Genomic DNA, 15277 nt, shown 5'->3' with positions numbered 1-15277 from the left:
TACAATGGAATATGACTCAGCCATAAAAAGGAATGAAATGGAGCTTTATGTAATGAGATGGATATACCTAGAGACTGTCATACAGATTGAAGTAAGTCAGAAAGAGAAAAACAAATACTGTATGCTAATTATATATATGGAATCTAAAAAAAAAAAAAAAAAAAAAGGTACTGATAAACCCACTGACAGGGTAAGAATAAGGATGTAGATGCAGAGAATGGACCAGAGGACACAGGGTTGGGGGGCGGGGACAAAGAGGAATCTGGGATGAGGTGAGATAGTAGCATAACATATATATACTACCAACTGTAAAATAGATACCTAGTGGGAAGTTGCTGTATAACAAAGGGAGATCAACTTGATGATGGGTGATGACTTAGAGGTCCAGGACAGGGAGGGTGGGAGGGAGTCGCGGGAGGGAGGAGATATGGGGATATATGTATAAATACAGCTGATTCACTTTGCTGTACCTCAAAAGCTGGTACAAGAGTGTAAAGCAATTATATTCCAATAAAGAGCTTAAAAAAAAAAAAAAGAAAGAAAAACTTGTCCAGCCACACCCTTGGATTCTCTCCAGAGCATGCTATATAATTTTTTGCAACAGGATAAGAATTTCCCAAATTATCAAGTTCTGGTTCCTTTTTGCTTAACGATTGCTTCCTCAATTTATCTATATCCTCCCATATTTTACTATAAACTGTAAGGAGAAACCAGACTGCAAATTCCACATTTTGCTTGATAATTTGCTCAGCTAAATATCCAGGAGTTCACTGCTTACAAGTTCTGTTTTCCATTCAGCAGTAGAATATTATTCAGCTAACTTTTCTACCACGTTATAAAAAAGATCACTTTTCTTCCAGTTTCTAATTATATTTCCTTCTGAAATCTTGCCAGAATCACCTTTAAACATTCATATTTCTTTCTGGTAACATTCTGTTCATGACAATATCTATGCTCTAAGATGACAGCGCCTTCATCTTCTGTCCTCCTCACTTCCATCTGAGCTTTCATCAGAATCTAGGCTTTTTTTTATCACACACCTCAAAATTCTTTCAACCTGTACCCAATTACCCAATTCCAAAGTCACTTCCACAATTTTAAGTATCTACTAAAGCAGTACCCTACTTCCTGGTACCAGACTCTGTATTAGTTTCCTAGGACTGCCATAACAAACTGCTGTAAATTAGGTGGCTTAAAATCACAGAAATTAATTTTCTCACAGTTCTGGAGGCCCAAAGCCCAAGACTGAGGTATTAGCAGGGCTGAGCTTCCTTTGAAGGCTCTAGAGGAGAACTGTTCCTTGCATCTTTCAGCTTCTGGTGACTCCTGATGTTCCCTGGCTTGTAGTAGCATAACTCTAATCTCTGCTTCCATCCTCACAAAGCCTTCTTCCCTGTATCTCTGTGCCTCAAATCTCTCTCCGCCTTTTCTTACAAGCATACTACTCACAGGATTTAGGGCCCATCCTAACTCCCAAATGATCTTATCTCAAGTTAATTATATCCACAAAGACTGTATTTCCAAATAAGGTCACTACATTAGTTTGCTAGATCTACCGTAACAAAGTACCACAACCGAGTGGTTTAAACAACAGAAATTTACTATTTCATAGTTTTGGAGGCTAGAAGTCAGAACAATGTTTCAACAAGACTGGTTTCTTTTGAAGAGTATGAGGAAGAACCTATTCCATTCCTTTCCCCAAGCTTCTGATCTTTGCTGCCAATCTGTGGTATTCCTTGGTCTGTAAAAGAATAACTCTGATCTCTGTCTTCATCTTCACATGGCATTCACTCTGTATGTATGCATCTGTGTTCAAATTTCCCTTTCTTATAAGGACACCAGCCATATTAGGTTAGGGTCTACCCCAATCACCTCATCTTAACATTTGCAGCAAGCTTATATCCAAATAAATTCACATTCTGAGGTACTAGGGGTTATGACTTCAACATATGAATTCTTGGGAAGACAATTCGACTCATAACAGTCATATTCATAGGTACCAAGTATTAGAGCATAGACATAACCTTTTTTGGGGGTGGGGGGGGGTACAAACATTTTGCCCAGTATGGTTTTTTTTTCTTCTAACACTTCAAATATTTCATTCCACTCTTTTTGCTTGCATGGTTTCTGATAAGAAGTTAGCTGTAATTCTTATCCTTGTTCTATAGCTGTTTTCCTCTCCACTATTTTTCAAGATTTTCTACATCTTTGGTCTTCTGCAGTTTGAAAATATTATGCCTAAGTATTTATTTTTTGGTGTTTATCCTGCTTGATGTTCTCCCGCTTGAGTTTCCTGAATGTGTGCTTTGGTGCTTGTCATTAACTTTGGAAAATTCTCATGTATTATCACTTCAAATATTTTTTCTGCTCTGTTCCAATCACACATTTGATACACCATCTGAAATTGCCCCCAAATTCTTAGATGTGCTCTTCTGTTTTATTCATTCCTTTTTCTCTTTGCATTTCAGTTTGTGAAGTTTCTACTGACCTATCTAAACTTGCTGATTCTTTCCTGAGCCATGTCCAGTCTACTGATGAGCCCATGAAAAGCATGCTTCATTTAGGTTACAGTGTTTTTACTTCTAGCATTTACTTTTTTTTAAATTATTATTTATTTTATTGGCTGTGTTGGGTCTTTTTTGCTGTGCGCAGGCTTTCTTTTAGTTGCAGTGAGTGGGGGCTACTCTTCGTCATGGTGCGTGGACTCCTCATTGCCATGGCTTCTCTTGCTGCGGAGCACGGGCTCTAGGCACGTGGGCTTCAGTAGTTGCCGCACATGGGCTCAACAGTTGTGGCTCACAGGCTCTAAAGCTCAGGCTCAATAGTTGTGGCACACGGGCTTAGTTGTTCCGCGGCATGTGGGATCTTCTTGGAGCAGGGATCGAACCCATGTCCCCTGCATTGGCAGGTGAATTCTTAACCACTGCGCCACCAAGGAAGCCCCTCTAGCATTTACTTTTGATCTTCTTAAGAGTTTCTATCTCTCTGCTTATATTACCCATCTGTTCTTGCATGTTTTCTACTTTACCCATTAAAAACTGTAACATATTAGTTATTTAAGAGAATTCCAATACCTCTGTCATATCTGAGCCTGGTTCTAATGAATTCTTTGTCTCCTCAGTTTTTTTTCCCCTAACATGCCCTGTAATATTTTGTTGAAAGTTGAACATGATGTCATAGGACCTGAGGTAAACAGGCCATTATTGTGAGGTGTTATGTTAATCTAAGAGTCTGAGTGGGACTGGGTTTAATACCAGCTACAGTTGTGGGTGCCAGAAGCCTAGAATTCCTCCAATGCCCCTGTTAAATATTTCTCCTCGGAGAGACTATATATTTTGCAGCTGTAACCCACTGTTACTGTACTGGAGTCCTGTTGGTGTCGTGGTAAAGAATGGGGAAGAGAAAGCATATCTACTAAACTAGCATAACTTACTATAATCTTATGATTAAATCTCGGTCTTTTGGTAGGTCTGTGTCCCTGCTCTATGAGTTTAACAATTGTTTCTTATTTTCTACCCCCATTCTCTCTTAGGTGAGACAGAAAGGCTACAGAGGGCAGAAGTGGGAGAAGTGCTCTTCTTCCAAGTGGAATAAGGCTCTGGTAAAGTTTTTTTTTCCCCTGAAGACTAAACCTTGTAATAGATAATGCTCTGGGCTTATTTCATAAAGGTTACCCTTCCCCTTCCATTGCAGAGCCACTAGGGATCCTTCTTGACTCTTCACTCTGAGAACCTAGTTGGGTGCCTAGAGGTCCATGAAAGTGTGAGGGGTGGGTCTCTCTAAGACTGTAGGACCCAGGAGATTTTTACTCTCAAGTTAGTCCACTCTCAGCTTCAAGCAATTCATCAAAATTACCATTTAAATGTTCCTACCAGTTAGTTTATGAATACTGAGATTTCTGCTCCAGGTAAGCAGATCTTGGCTGTAACTCTTTGGATTTGCCTGTCTCTCCATATTTTGGGGTGGCAGAATTGAGGGGCAAACTCAATTCTCTGATGGGTTCATAAAAAGACACTGATTTTCAGTTTGTTCATCCTTTTTCTTGCTGTAAGGACAGAAGTGACAACTACCAAGCTCTTTACATGCTGGAGCTGAAACCAGAAGTCCCCCTAGTGTCTTTAATAGTATGATGATTCCTTTTTTTTTTTTTTTTTTGTAACTTATACATGTAGTTGTTGCAATGAGAATATTGACTGGCCAACTACCTACTACATGCTACCTAGTAGCGGAAGACTCCCATCTCTCTCCGTTACGCTTATGTAAGCTTTTCTCAATCAGTACTCTACTAGAGAGTTAAACACTAGAAAATGACTTAAATAATTATTTTCTAAATTCTGCCAAAGATGTTACACAGGTAGTATCATTCTAGATGCACAGGGGTTAATTTATTACCAGAAATGGATGCCTTAGCCTTTTTACCTCAATATTTCAATGTGTATTTCCTAGAATAAGGATATTTTCTTACATAACTGCAAAATATCACACTCAGGAAATTCAACATTGATATAATATTTTAATATAATCTGCCATCAATAGTCTGGTTTTCTCAATTGTCTCCATAATTTTTTCCCTTCAAAAGAATTGATCATGAATATATGATCTGGATCATATATTCATTCAGCTGTCATATATCTCAGTCTCTCTTTCAATCTGAAACAGTTCCTCAGCCTTTCTTGGCTTTTATTACATTGCCTTTTTTTTTTTTTAAGAATACAGGCCAGTTTCCATTTTTTAATAGCATGTTTCTGATTTTGGCTTTGTCTGATGTTTCCTCATGATTAAATTCAGGTTATGTATATCTGGTCAGAATACTACACAGTGATATTGTATCCTTCCCATAGGATATATTCGTTTTGATCACTCAGACAAGATTATTGTCTAGTCCTCTACCACATAGTTAAGAGAATATCAATATCCTGCTCCTCATCAAACATTTCCTCAATCCTGACCCCAGACTTCTCATGCATTGATGATTCTTACCCAATCAATCCTTACTATGATTACTGCAATGAATCTCTAATTTCACTGCTCACTCCACACTTGTTAATCAGTATCCTACTCTACGGAAAAGTTTTCCCATTCCCCTTTCAAACATGCGCTCACTGGTGCTTCCCTCTCTGTCTCTCCCTTCCTCCTTCCCTCCCTCCATTTATCAATTATCAGGATAGATTCAAGTCTTCCTATGTTTTCACTGGGTTCATCACTGTCCTTATTAGCTATTTGGATGTTCAAAGAGCCCCAGATTTGGCCAGTGGGAGCCTCTTCAAACAAACTCTTGGGTGTTTTTGTTTGTTTTTTGGGGTTTTTTTTTTTTTTTTTTTTTTTTGATATGCCCTCATCATTTTTTTAAAAACACTTCATTGCCTTCTACTAACAATAAGATGTTCCAGGCCCATTTTATATCTGCTCTTCCCAACCCTGGAGATCAGCCATTTCTCCAAAGATCTGTATTTCCTTTCAGTAGGGAATGGTATTAGAGAACAAGAATGAGTGCCAGGCGTTCTCACCACTATCATGGTTAAGTTTGATTCTAGACTTGTCATATCCAATTTGGTAGCCATTATCCAAATGTGGCCATTTAAATCAAAATTAATAAAAATAAATTAAAAATTCAGTTCCTCAGTTGCACTAGTCACATTTCATGTGGTCAATAGCTACATGTATTTAGTAGCTACCATACTGCACAGCACAGATATTTATAGAACATTTCCATCATTACAGACAGTTCTATTAGACATTACTGTTCTAGACCCTTTCATAAAGCAAATCAAGGAAACACACACACACATAAATTCTCACTCTCCATTGCCTTTTAAATATCTTCTTACATTCTACTACATTAATTCTTTCACACATTAATTATTTATTGAGCATATACTATTGGACAGTTACTGTTAAAGGCCTTGTAGGTTCAGAAATATACAGTCCCTGTTCTTGAAAAAACTTACAATGTAATGAGAAGACAGAAAAATAAATGGAAGATTATTATAAAATAATGGATTATTATTGTAACACAGGGTGCTACATTAATATATACCCCATAGTGGGAATATCAAGGAAGGCTTCCTGAGAGAAATGACATTTATTAAATTTAAAAAGATAAGTAACTATTATCCTGGAAATTTGGGGGATAAGTTGGGGGTGGGGGCATTTGCTGTTCTCCATCATTTTTTCCATCTCTGTTTCAATTACTTAAGTGCTTTATCTGCCCCCAAACCCTTTCAAAATTCTGTTTATCTTTCAAAGTCCATCTTTTATGGTGCGTTTCTTAATGCCTCTAACCAGACAAAGCCCCTTCTCCTACTACCAAATATACAGTCTTTACTAATTTCAAACATACAAAAGATTTGGTTTAGCCACTGTGGAAAACTGTATGGAGGTTCCTCAGAAAACTAAAACTACAATTTCCATATGATCCAGCAATCCCACTCCTCTGCATATATCCAGACAAAACTATAATTCAAAAAGATACATGCACCGCTATGTTCAGAGCAGCACTATTCACAATAGCCATGATATGCAAACAACCTAAATGTCTATCAACAGATGAATGGATAAAGAAGATGTGGTACATGCATACAATGGAATACTACTCAGCTATAAAAAAGAATGAAATAATGCCATTTGCAGCAACATGGATACAACTAGAGATAATCATACTAAGTGAAGTAAGTCAGAAAGAGAAAGACAAATACCATATGATTTCACATGTGGTATCTAAAATATGACACAAATGAATCTATCTATAAAACAGAAACAAAATCACAGAGAACAAACTGGTGGTTGCCAAGGGAGGAAGGTTGGGGGACGGATGGAATGGCAGGTTGGGATTAGCAGATATAAGCTTTTATGTATAGAATGAATAAACAGCAAGGTCCTATTGTACAGCACAGAGAACTATATTCAATATCCTATGACAACCATAATGGAAAAAAAATTGAAAGAAAGAATGTATATACATAAAACCGAATCACTTTGCTGTACAGCAGAAACTAACACAACATTGTAATATACTTCAATAAAAATATTGATTAAAAAAAGATTTGGTTTATTTTTGTTGTTATTAATGTACTAATGGGTAAGAACATGGGCTTTGGAATCAGATTCATTGCTTACCAGCTGTATGACCTTGGAAAAGTTACTTAATCTCCCTGCACTTCAATTTCTGCATCTAAAGGTCAGATTAATAATGCCTCATAGTTATATTTTTGAGGACTAAATAAAATAATGTACTAAAAACGCTTAGCATTATAACCGGAATATGATAAACCACATGGTCTACTAGTAACAATAATATTAGACTTGTTTCTTCCTTTGTTTGCTGAAAGTTTTAAATTTGTTTACACTTTTCCATGCCAATCTTTACACTATCAAGCCATATACAGTATTTTAGTAATACTGAGCAAATCCACTAAATTATTAAAATAGATTCCTTCCAGTCAGAATACTAAGGCATATTTATATGTGAAATATTTTCGATAGACAATTCTATTTACGACTATGAAATTACAAAATCAATTTCAAATATATTATTTACCTATTGCTTGTAGAAACTTTAAATAAAAAATTAAATAAAATATTTCTTATGGGCTTCCTAGGTGGCGCAGTGGTTAAGAATCCACCTGACAATGCAGAGGTCACGGGTTCGATCCCAGCTCCAGGAAGATCCCACATGCCAAGAAGCAACTAAGCCCGTGTGCCAAAAAAATAAAAAAATAAAAAAAAAAATAAAAAAAAAATAAAATAAATATTTCTTATATAAAAACTTTAAATAAAATATTTTCCTATATTAGGTTGATTAATTGTGTAAAATTTCTTAAAATTCTGAAATAAAATTTTTTTAAAAATTTCAAGTTGGGAGAGCAAACTACTAATACCTGAACTCCTAAATGGCAAAATCAATCTATTAATAAAAATTAATCTGTCAGAATTCACATTCCTATTTATAAAAGGATCCTATAAAACCAAATTTGATATTGGTTCCTAACAAAACAAAGCATGTTGATTTTTTATAGAAATATTTAAAAATGGTTAATGTAGTAATAATCAAAAACAATATTAAATCAGGGACAATTTCTTTCCTTTGACACATTATTTAAAATAAACAGAAAAAAAGCATCTTATACTATGAGAACTAGAGATAACTTATTTTGCCCTCCATCACAGTTTATTTAGATAGGCACTAAAAGACGTAAACCTAACATTTTGCTAACAAATGAAAAATGTGCTTTTCAAAATGAATGCTTTTAATGAAGCATATTTTATTTGTAAAAAGTGTAAGCATGATCATCTAAAACTTAATTGCTTCTATGAAAAAGGAGTGCTCACCAGGTTTAACAAACTAAAAGGGAGAGCAAGGTCATTTCCTTCAAAATAACTGACTGCTCTGCAGATTTTCACTTTTTTCTTTACTAAGCAAAAGACAAATATATAATACACTTGTGTTTTCTTTATTACTCTTACCAGTAAAATTTAAAAATCAATTTGATGTGTAATTTTCTTTCAAATTAGTTTAAGCAAAATAGTGATTTAAAAAATGGAAATGTGAGAAGTTTCAGAACACATTGCTATTTTAAAAAATTAAATCCCACTTATTCTAAATAACTGTGTATAACTCATATCCTCTCACTTGTGAAACATACTGACAGTAAAATCCTTGTTCATGTTTTCCCAAAGGCAACCTTACCTGTGGAGTCCAATAAAAAGTAGGGCTCAATCTGTAGAGTTTTCGTTTGTGGAAACTCTGAAGTGGCCTTGTTCGAGCTGCTGTACTCATAATAGTCAAGGATGTAGATTTCAATCTTGTCCTGTCTTTTCTCCTTTTCTTACTGTGCTTCTGGTTAAGTAACCAGCTACTGGAGGAAGAGAGCTCATCTAAATTCTCTGAAGCACTGAAATGCCATGAAATAATTGCAGGGAAGAGGGAATAAAACAAAACAAACAAACACAAAGAAGACAAAGAAAACTAAATGTAAATCACCTTTATCTATTATGACAGAAGAGTATTAATTTTAGTCAATTTTGTGGTAACAATTGATGAAAGAATCAATATTAATGGGAAATTACATTTCAAGTTGTGAAAATAGAATATCTATCTTCTCCTGCAAAACAAATATCCCACAGGTTAGAGGCGCTCACATGAGTTCACTAGCACAATGTAAATGTTTACTGTAACTCAATAATTCATGAATATTACAGTGTTGAAACTATTTACATCAAATTCTTTTTGCTTAAGGGTGAAATTACATAGGATTACAGGTTTTAAAAGGGCTAAAGTCTCATCACTACATCATTACCTGCTCTTACATAAGTATTACACATTCAGTGAATTTTGAAACAGATGCAATCTGACTACCTTTTAAGAATTTTTTAAAACTTCTGATGACACAGAAGCCACAAACTTTAAAATATTAAAACAGATCACACAAATTACACATGAAAATAAGCATAATTGTATAATTTTTCTTCATAAGTTTTTAAACATATAAGAATTTTAAAACATCAGGTCATCAGGAGGAAGTTAATGCTTATCACCACATAAATTTAGCTTCATTTATACCAGTATGTTATATATAAAATATTCAGCTTTTTGGGCACTATAATATACCAGTTTCAACCTTATTCATATAGACAAAAGCTAGTCAATTTAGCATTCTACGATTAACAAGTGAATCTGCTGCATATGATATTGTTAATCAACATATAAACTCTAAATGTGCTATTTTGTTTATGTAGAGTCAGTGTTTAATGGCAAACATAAGATATGGTTTTTCTATAGCAGTATCACTTGTTTTGAATTTTACAGCTGCTATAAAATATTCTATTACCTTGTAGATAAAGCAAGTAATTCAAGAATGCTTTACATAGTAATAAGAAGCCAGAAATAAAGGTACCTGAATGATTTATGTTAGTGAAACCAAAGAGAATAATAAAGTATGGAATTTGATGACTACATACAAATACATAATTGAGTATACACTACTGGCCAGACCAGTATAGGGAGAAGAGCTGGTGATAAATATTTCACTTTTAAAATATTAACTTTAGTCCTCAGAGAGCTCTAGTCAAGAATGTTTTAATTCTCAGTTAATAAATGTTCTAAAGACTGTCTATCTGAGAAAGGTTTAAGGTATACCGATACTCTCAAATTAACAGGTCCAATCTCATATACTGATGTTACTTTCTGTGACATATCATATGTATTACTATGAAAAACTTGAAGTATGTAAGTGCTAAGAAACAGTCTTCTCTTGAGAAACCAGCCATGGACCAAGGGTAAACAGAAGGCATACGCAATAGCCAATATCAAGTTAGGTACTGAGCATGTCAGGTGGCTGGCACAGAAATGAACCAAAGTCACAAAGAAGACAGGTTTCAGTAGGTAGCTGGTACGAGAGGTGATCACATCAGGAGAGCGAGGATTCAGGAAGGTAGGAGTAGATCTAGTACAACAGGAGGCTCTTCTTCTAGCAAGTTAGAACCACCTCTAGGCAGATTATACAGGCTCCTTAAAAGAGACATTGCTTGGGTAATCTCTAGGGAAAATGAGGACTTTTTCTTCTGGTAGCCTGAAGCACAGTTAACACCTCTTCCCTCTGTTCAAGGACTCTAGTTGTTAACGAGTCCTTAGTCTCCCCTTCCCTATAGGAGGCTTAGCCATAAAGAAGGTGAGCTACCATCTCCTCACTGAATGACAGCACACAGCTTTTAAACTGGTGAGAGGCTCATAGGCTAGTTTAAAGATAAATGTAAAACTTGTCATTTATGTCACTAAATGTTATATTTTCAAGTTTCAAATGTTACATTTTCAAGTTTTCACATTATCATAGGAAAAAGCTCACCAAAGTTAATTTGGCATCTAAGCCACTTTTATAAATAATTGATGAGCCTTTTGTAAAGGGTTATTGCAAATCACTGATAAATTCACTTATTCTGCACAATGTTTTACACTAAAAGACAGGGTTAATCAATGAATCTCACTGAAAAGCAGAACAAGAAAATTATTTGGAGGATAACACAACCCTGCTCAAGTGACTGTATGTAACCTAACGCTTTTTCCTCAGGAGATAATAGTACCATACCTAGGTAATTAAGTATTAAGCAAACAGGAACTTCAGACAAAGACATCATTGATAAACCAATATACTATCATCACATGACATTCTTCAAAAAAAAAAAAATTATAATAACAGAAGGTGGAGGAGAAGAAGGAGAAAACCCAGGAGGAAAAAAACATTTCAATAAGAGATAAGGCTTAGTATTCCCACTGAGTTGTGGGTACACCTAGGAAACCCCAGAAACTGAGGATGTAATGGGCCACTGTCAAGTATTGTCATGTTATAATTATCAAGAAAATTATCAATAAATATCCAATAGCAATACATAATTATCACTGGACTTTTGAAACAGCATGCTTACAAGAGGTAGAGTACCAGATTAGACAACAAATTACACTTCTTTAGATTTCTAACTGGAAGCTTTTGCTCAGAAAACAATAAAAATCCCCCAAAGGATAGCCTAGGTCCTTTGTGTAATAGGCAGACAGCACAACTTGGCTTTAAAACAAATTAAATAATTGAGGAGGGGGAAGGAGTGGGGGTGGGTTTTTAGGCTTATACTTTTCTGCATTTCCACTACCACTCTCTTAAACCAAGCTTTATTGTGCCAGAATTACTCCAATAGCCTTGTAACTGGCTTCCCCTCATTCATACTTTTTTCCCTCCAGTCCCTTCTATACCAACGTTTTGGGGGAACAAGTCTGGTCCTGTCTTATCCTTTCCTCCCACCCCTACTATGCGTACAATCTTTCAAAGCCTTCCCAGTTGCTCTTGAGAAAAAGACTTAAATCCTTAACGGAGAAGACCCGGCTCTCTGGCCTCTGCCACTGGCTCTCTGGCCTCTGCCACTGGCTCTCTTGCCTCATTGTGCATCACACTCCCTCTTGTTCCCAGTGTTCCAGCCACACTGCCTCCTTTCATTTCAAATAACTCACACTCACTACAGTACAAGACCTATTATATATAATTTCTGCTTCCTGGAATTTTCTCACATCCTCCTTAACTTACATAATTTCCAATAATCATTTGGTTCTCAGTTCAAAAGTCAATTCCTTAGGTAAGTCTTTGAGCCCTTGCACAGTCTCTCCAAAGACTAAGTCCAAATTCTGTTATGAGCTCTGATAGTACCGTTCACCTTTTCTTCATAGTATTTTTCATGGTGATAATCCTACATTTATTCGTATAATTATCTGATTAATGTCTGTCTCCTTTTCTAAGATTGTAAGTAGTAGAGAGACTGTGTCTGTTTTGTTTAACTTTGTATCAGAAGTTCCTGATATTGTACCTTGCATAAAGCAAATAAATGCTCAACAAATATTTATTGAATGAATGTAGAAATATATACACATATATTTTCAGATTTATCACTCCAGCTCTGTGCTTTGCACAGGGCATGTATAACACCACATACTACATATAATTAGTAGTTTAGTGAATAATTAGTGAATAATTAGTTTAGTGAATGAGTAAACATGGAACATTCTAATTTAAGACCCCAAAGAAGCACTAAACAGAAGGCTACAAGAGAGCTCTTAGAAAAATAAGTTACATACTTACACTGTCTTGAGTTCCATTCTAAATGTCTAACTGGTTTACAAAAGTTAGTTTCTGATAGTAAGATATGATGTATCTTATTTTATCTTACAATCATATATACCCACTATAAATTTATAAGAATAATAAGCAGATGAGAGCTTTAAGATGTTTTGATTTGTAAAAGAGAAGGCATGGATAAAGTTTAAAAGTTTTCTTCTAATTTAAAAAGTGCAAAATGACTGAGAGCTTTATCTAAGAAAATAATCCAAAAATCACGAGTTTACATTTTATTAACATTGTTTAATTTCTCTAATAATTATTTAATGACTTTCTGATATAACTGGTTTTCTATTACAATTCTAGAAAATCTTAGCAGTTAAGATATTTATGGGTAACAATAAGCATTCAATTTGCTTTTACAAAGTATAAATGGAATACTTCAAGTGAATTTTTAAATAAAAATGTTACTGTATTCTGATTACTACAGAAACCAAAGGCCTAAAAGTGAGGCAATTAATCTTTTAATTGATATTTTATTATAAATTCCTACCAAAATCAATTTCTGCAAACATTATGTACTTGTATCAAAAGTAATAAAACAATCTAAAGATATGGCTATATGAACACATATTAGCTAACTTCTTGGTGTCATCTTGGTGGTGGTGACAATGGTGAATGAATATGGAAGAATGGTCTAATTTCAATCTTTTTTTTTTTAAATAAACTCAGTGAAAGATAGTCTAGGACTTTTAGTAAATTATTCAAGTATTTCATAACCTTTTGTCTAAGCCAAATTGTGTTCTTAGAAGAACTGGAATAATCATTATAATTCTCTGCTCAAATGCTTTTAGTATGAAGAAACTTTTGGGCCTGGTTATAAATTTAGAATGCTAAAACCATAAAAACATAGAGAAGACTTCATGAAGTTTTTATCTTTTAATCTCAAGGAACAGAGCAGAGAATAAGTATTCAACCCAGAATTTTAAAATACTGTTTTAGTACTTTTCAACATCTCACCCCCATTCATATATTCTTATACTAAACACATTTAAGAAAAAATAGAAATCAACAATGGAGAAGAAAATTAGAATGTGTATTATCTAAGAGATTATGATAGCCCCCCAGTTCCCAATCTACTCATATACACAAATACCCACACCTGCCATACTGGGCTGAATACTGTCCTCACAATATTTACATCTACCAGGAACCTCAGATTGACCTTACTTGAAAATACAATCTTTGCAGATGTAATTAGGTAAAATGAGGTTATACTGCATTAGAGTGGGCCCTAAATCCAATCACTGATGTCCTTATAAGAAGAGACATTTTAGGAGGAGATCCACCCAGGGAATAATGCTATGTGAAGAAAGAGGAGAGATGGTCTATAAGCCAAAATCTCCAAGGACTGCCAGGAACTATGAGAAGCCAGGAAAAGGCAAGAAGGATTCTTTCCTAAAACCTTCAGAGAGAGCATGGCCCTGCCTGACACGTTGATTTTGAACATCTAGCCTCTAGAACTGTGAAAGAATAAATATCTGTTATATTAAGCCACATACTTAGTGGTGATTTGTTATAATCCCTCTACAAAACTGATATATTCATAAAAGTACACACCTAAGAATCACTATTTTTGTGTAACATTTCTATTTCAAGTCTACTTTCATCTTTTGGAGTTCTTTGATGACTTCAATCTGTAGCAGCTAAAGAAGCTGACAACCTTTTCCAAACTTTCCCTGATGTCCAAAGTCCTGCCAATAGTTGAATTAACTATCTTTCTTTCTCTTGATAATGTTTGGAGAAATGAACACTTCATATACTCAGATATACTCAATGATATTTTAAAGAAATTATATAAAATAGGACTTTATGTAAAGTTACCAAAACGGCCCACTAAGGGAATTATTTGTCCTCCACATGGCAAAAATGAACATCTCTCTGAAATGACCAATGGATCAAGATCCAGGCATTATCTGCTACACATGGAGAAAACAGTGCCTTGACCAGTCCATTTCCCCTACTTTAGGAATTAAGTAGGAAAATTAGACCCCCTACTCAAAAATATAAGTCTCTTCAATTGTAGCAATAAGAAAATGTGTTGGAGTACACGGTAAAATGGCATTCTAAATTAGACACAGCCTCTAAAAAAAATTAAGGTACTTACCTATTCTAAAAAATTACAGTACATCTTAATGCAGCCATTAAAATGGAAAACAAATATTTTAAGTATAAAAAGCTTCACATATACTACTGAAACAAGACATAAAACTGCTTTCAAAATGTCAACTATGAAAATAACGTTATAAAAATGATAGGAAGAAAACCCTGAGCAATATAAGCGATTTCTTCTTAGTATTTTGTGAATTTTTAAGTTTTCATACAATGAACTTAATTTTATATGAAGAAAACAAAAATGTCATCTAAAATTGCAGTCTTTTTTTGGGGGGGGGAATAGGAACTTCTAATATTTACATTTTAAAATGGCTATTTGAGGGACTTCCCTGATGACACAGTGGTTAAGAATCTGCCTGCCAATGCAGGGGACACAGGTTCGATCCCTGGGCCAGGAAGATCCCACATGCCCCAGACCAACTAAGCCTGCAAGCCACAACTACTGATTCCATGTGCCACAACTACTGAAGCCCACACACTCTAGGGCCCGCATGCTACAACTAGTGAAGCCC

The 15277-nt window shown here is 35.0% G+C and overlaps 1 protein-coding gene across 15 annotated transcripts in view; it reads right to left on the bottom strand.

Annotated features, from left to right (window-relative positions):
- The window catches only part of KANSL1L (KAT8 regulatory NSL complex subunit 1 like), a 146129-nt gene that overhangs the window by 51688 nt on the left and 79164 nt on the right, over positions 1 to 15277 (bottom strand). For 13 of the 15 annotated variants that reach the window (XM_057746054.1, XM_057746061.1, XM_057746053.1 and 10 more), the window contains one exon: positions 8687 to 8891. In XM_057746054.1, the coding sequence (XP_057602037.1) occupies positions 8687 to 8891 (205 nt within the window). The remainder of the gene's footprint in view (positions 1 to 8686; positions 8892 to 15277) is intronic. The other 2 variants (XM_057746059.1, XM_057746060.1) reach the window with 2 other exon arrangements.

Source organism: Hippopotamus amphibius, chromosome 8, assembly GCF_030028045.1.
Source record: "Hippopotamus amphibius kiboko isolate mHipAmp2 chromosome 8, mHipAmp2.hap2, whole genome shotgun sequence".
Classification (NCBI taxonomy): Eukaryota; Metazoa; Chordata; class Mammalia; order Artiodactyla; family Hippopotamidae; genus Hippopotamus; species Hippopotamus amphibius.
The sequence above is the reverse complement of the archived record's forward strand: the minus strand, read 5'-3'. Positions and strand labels throughout refer to the sequence as shown.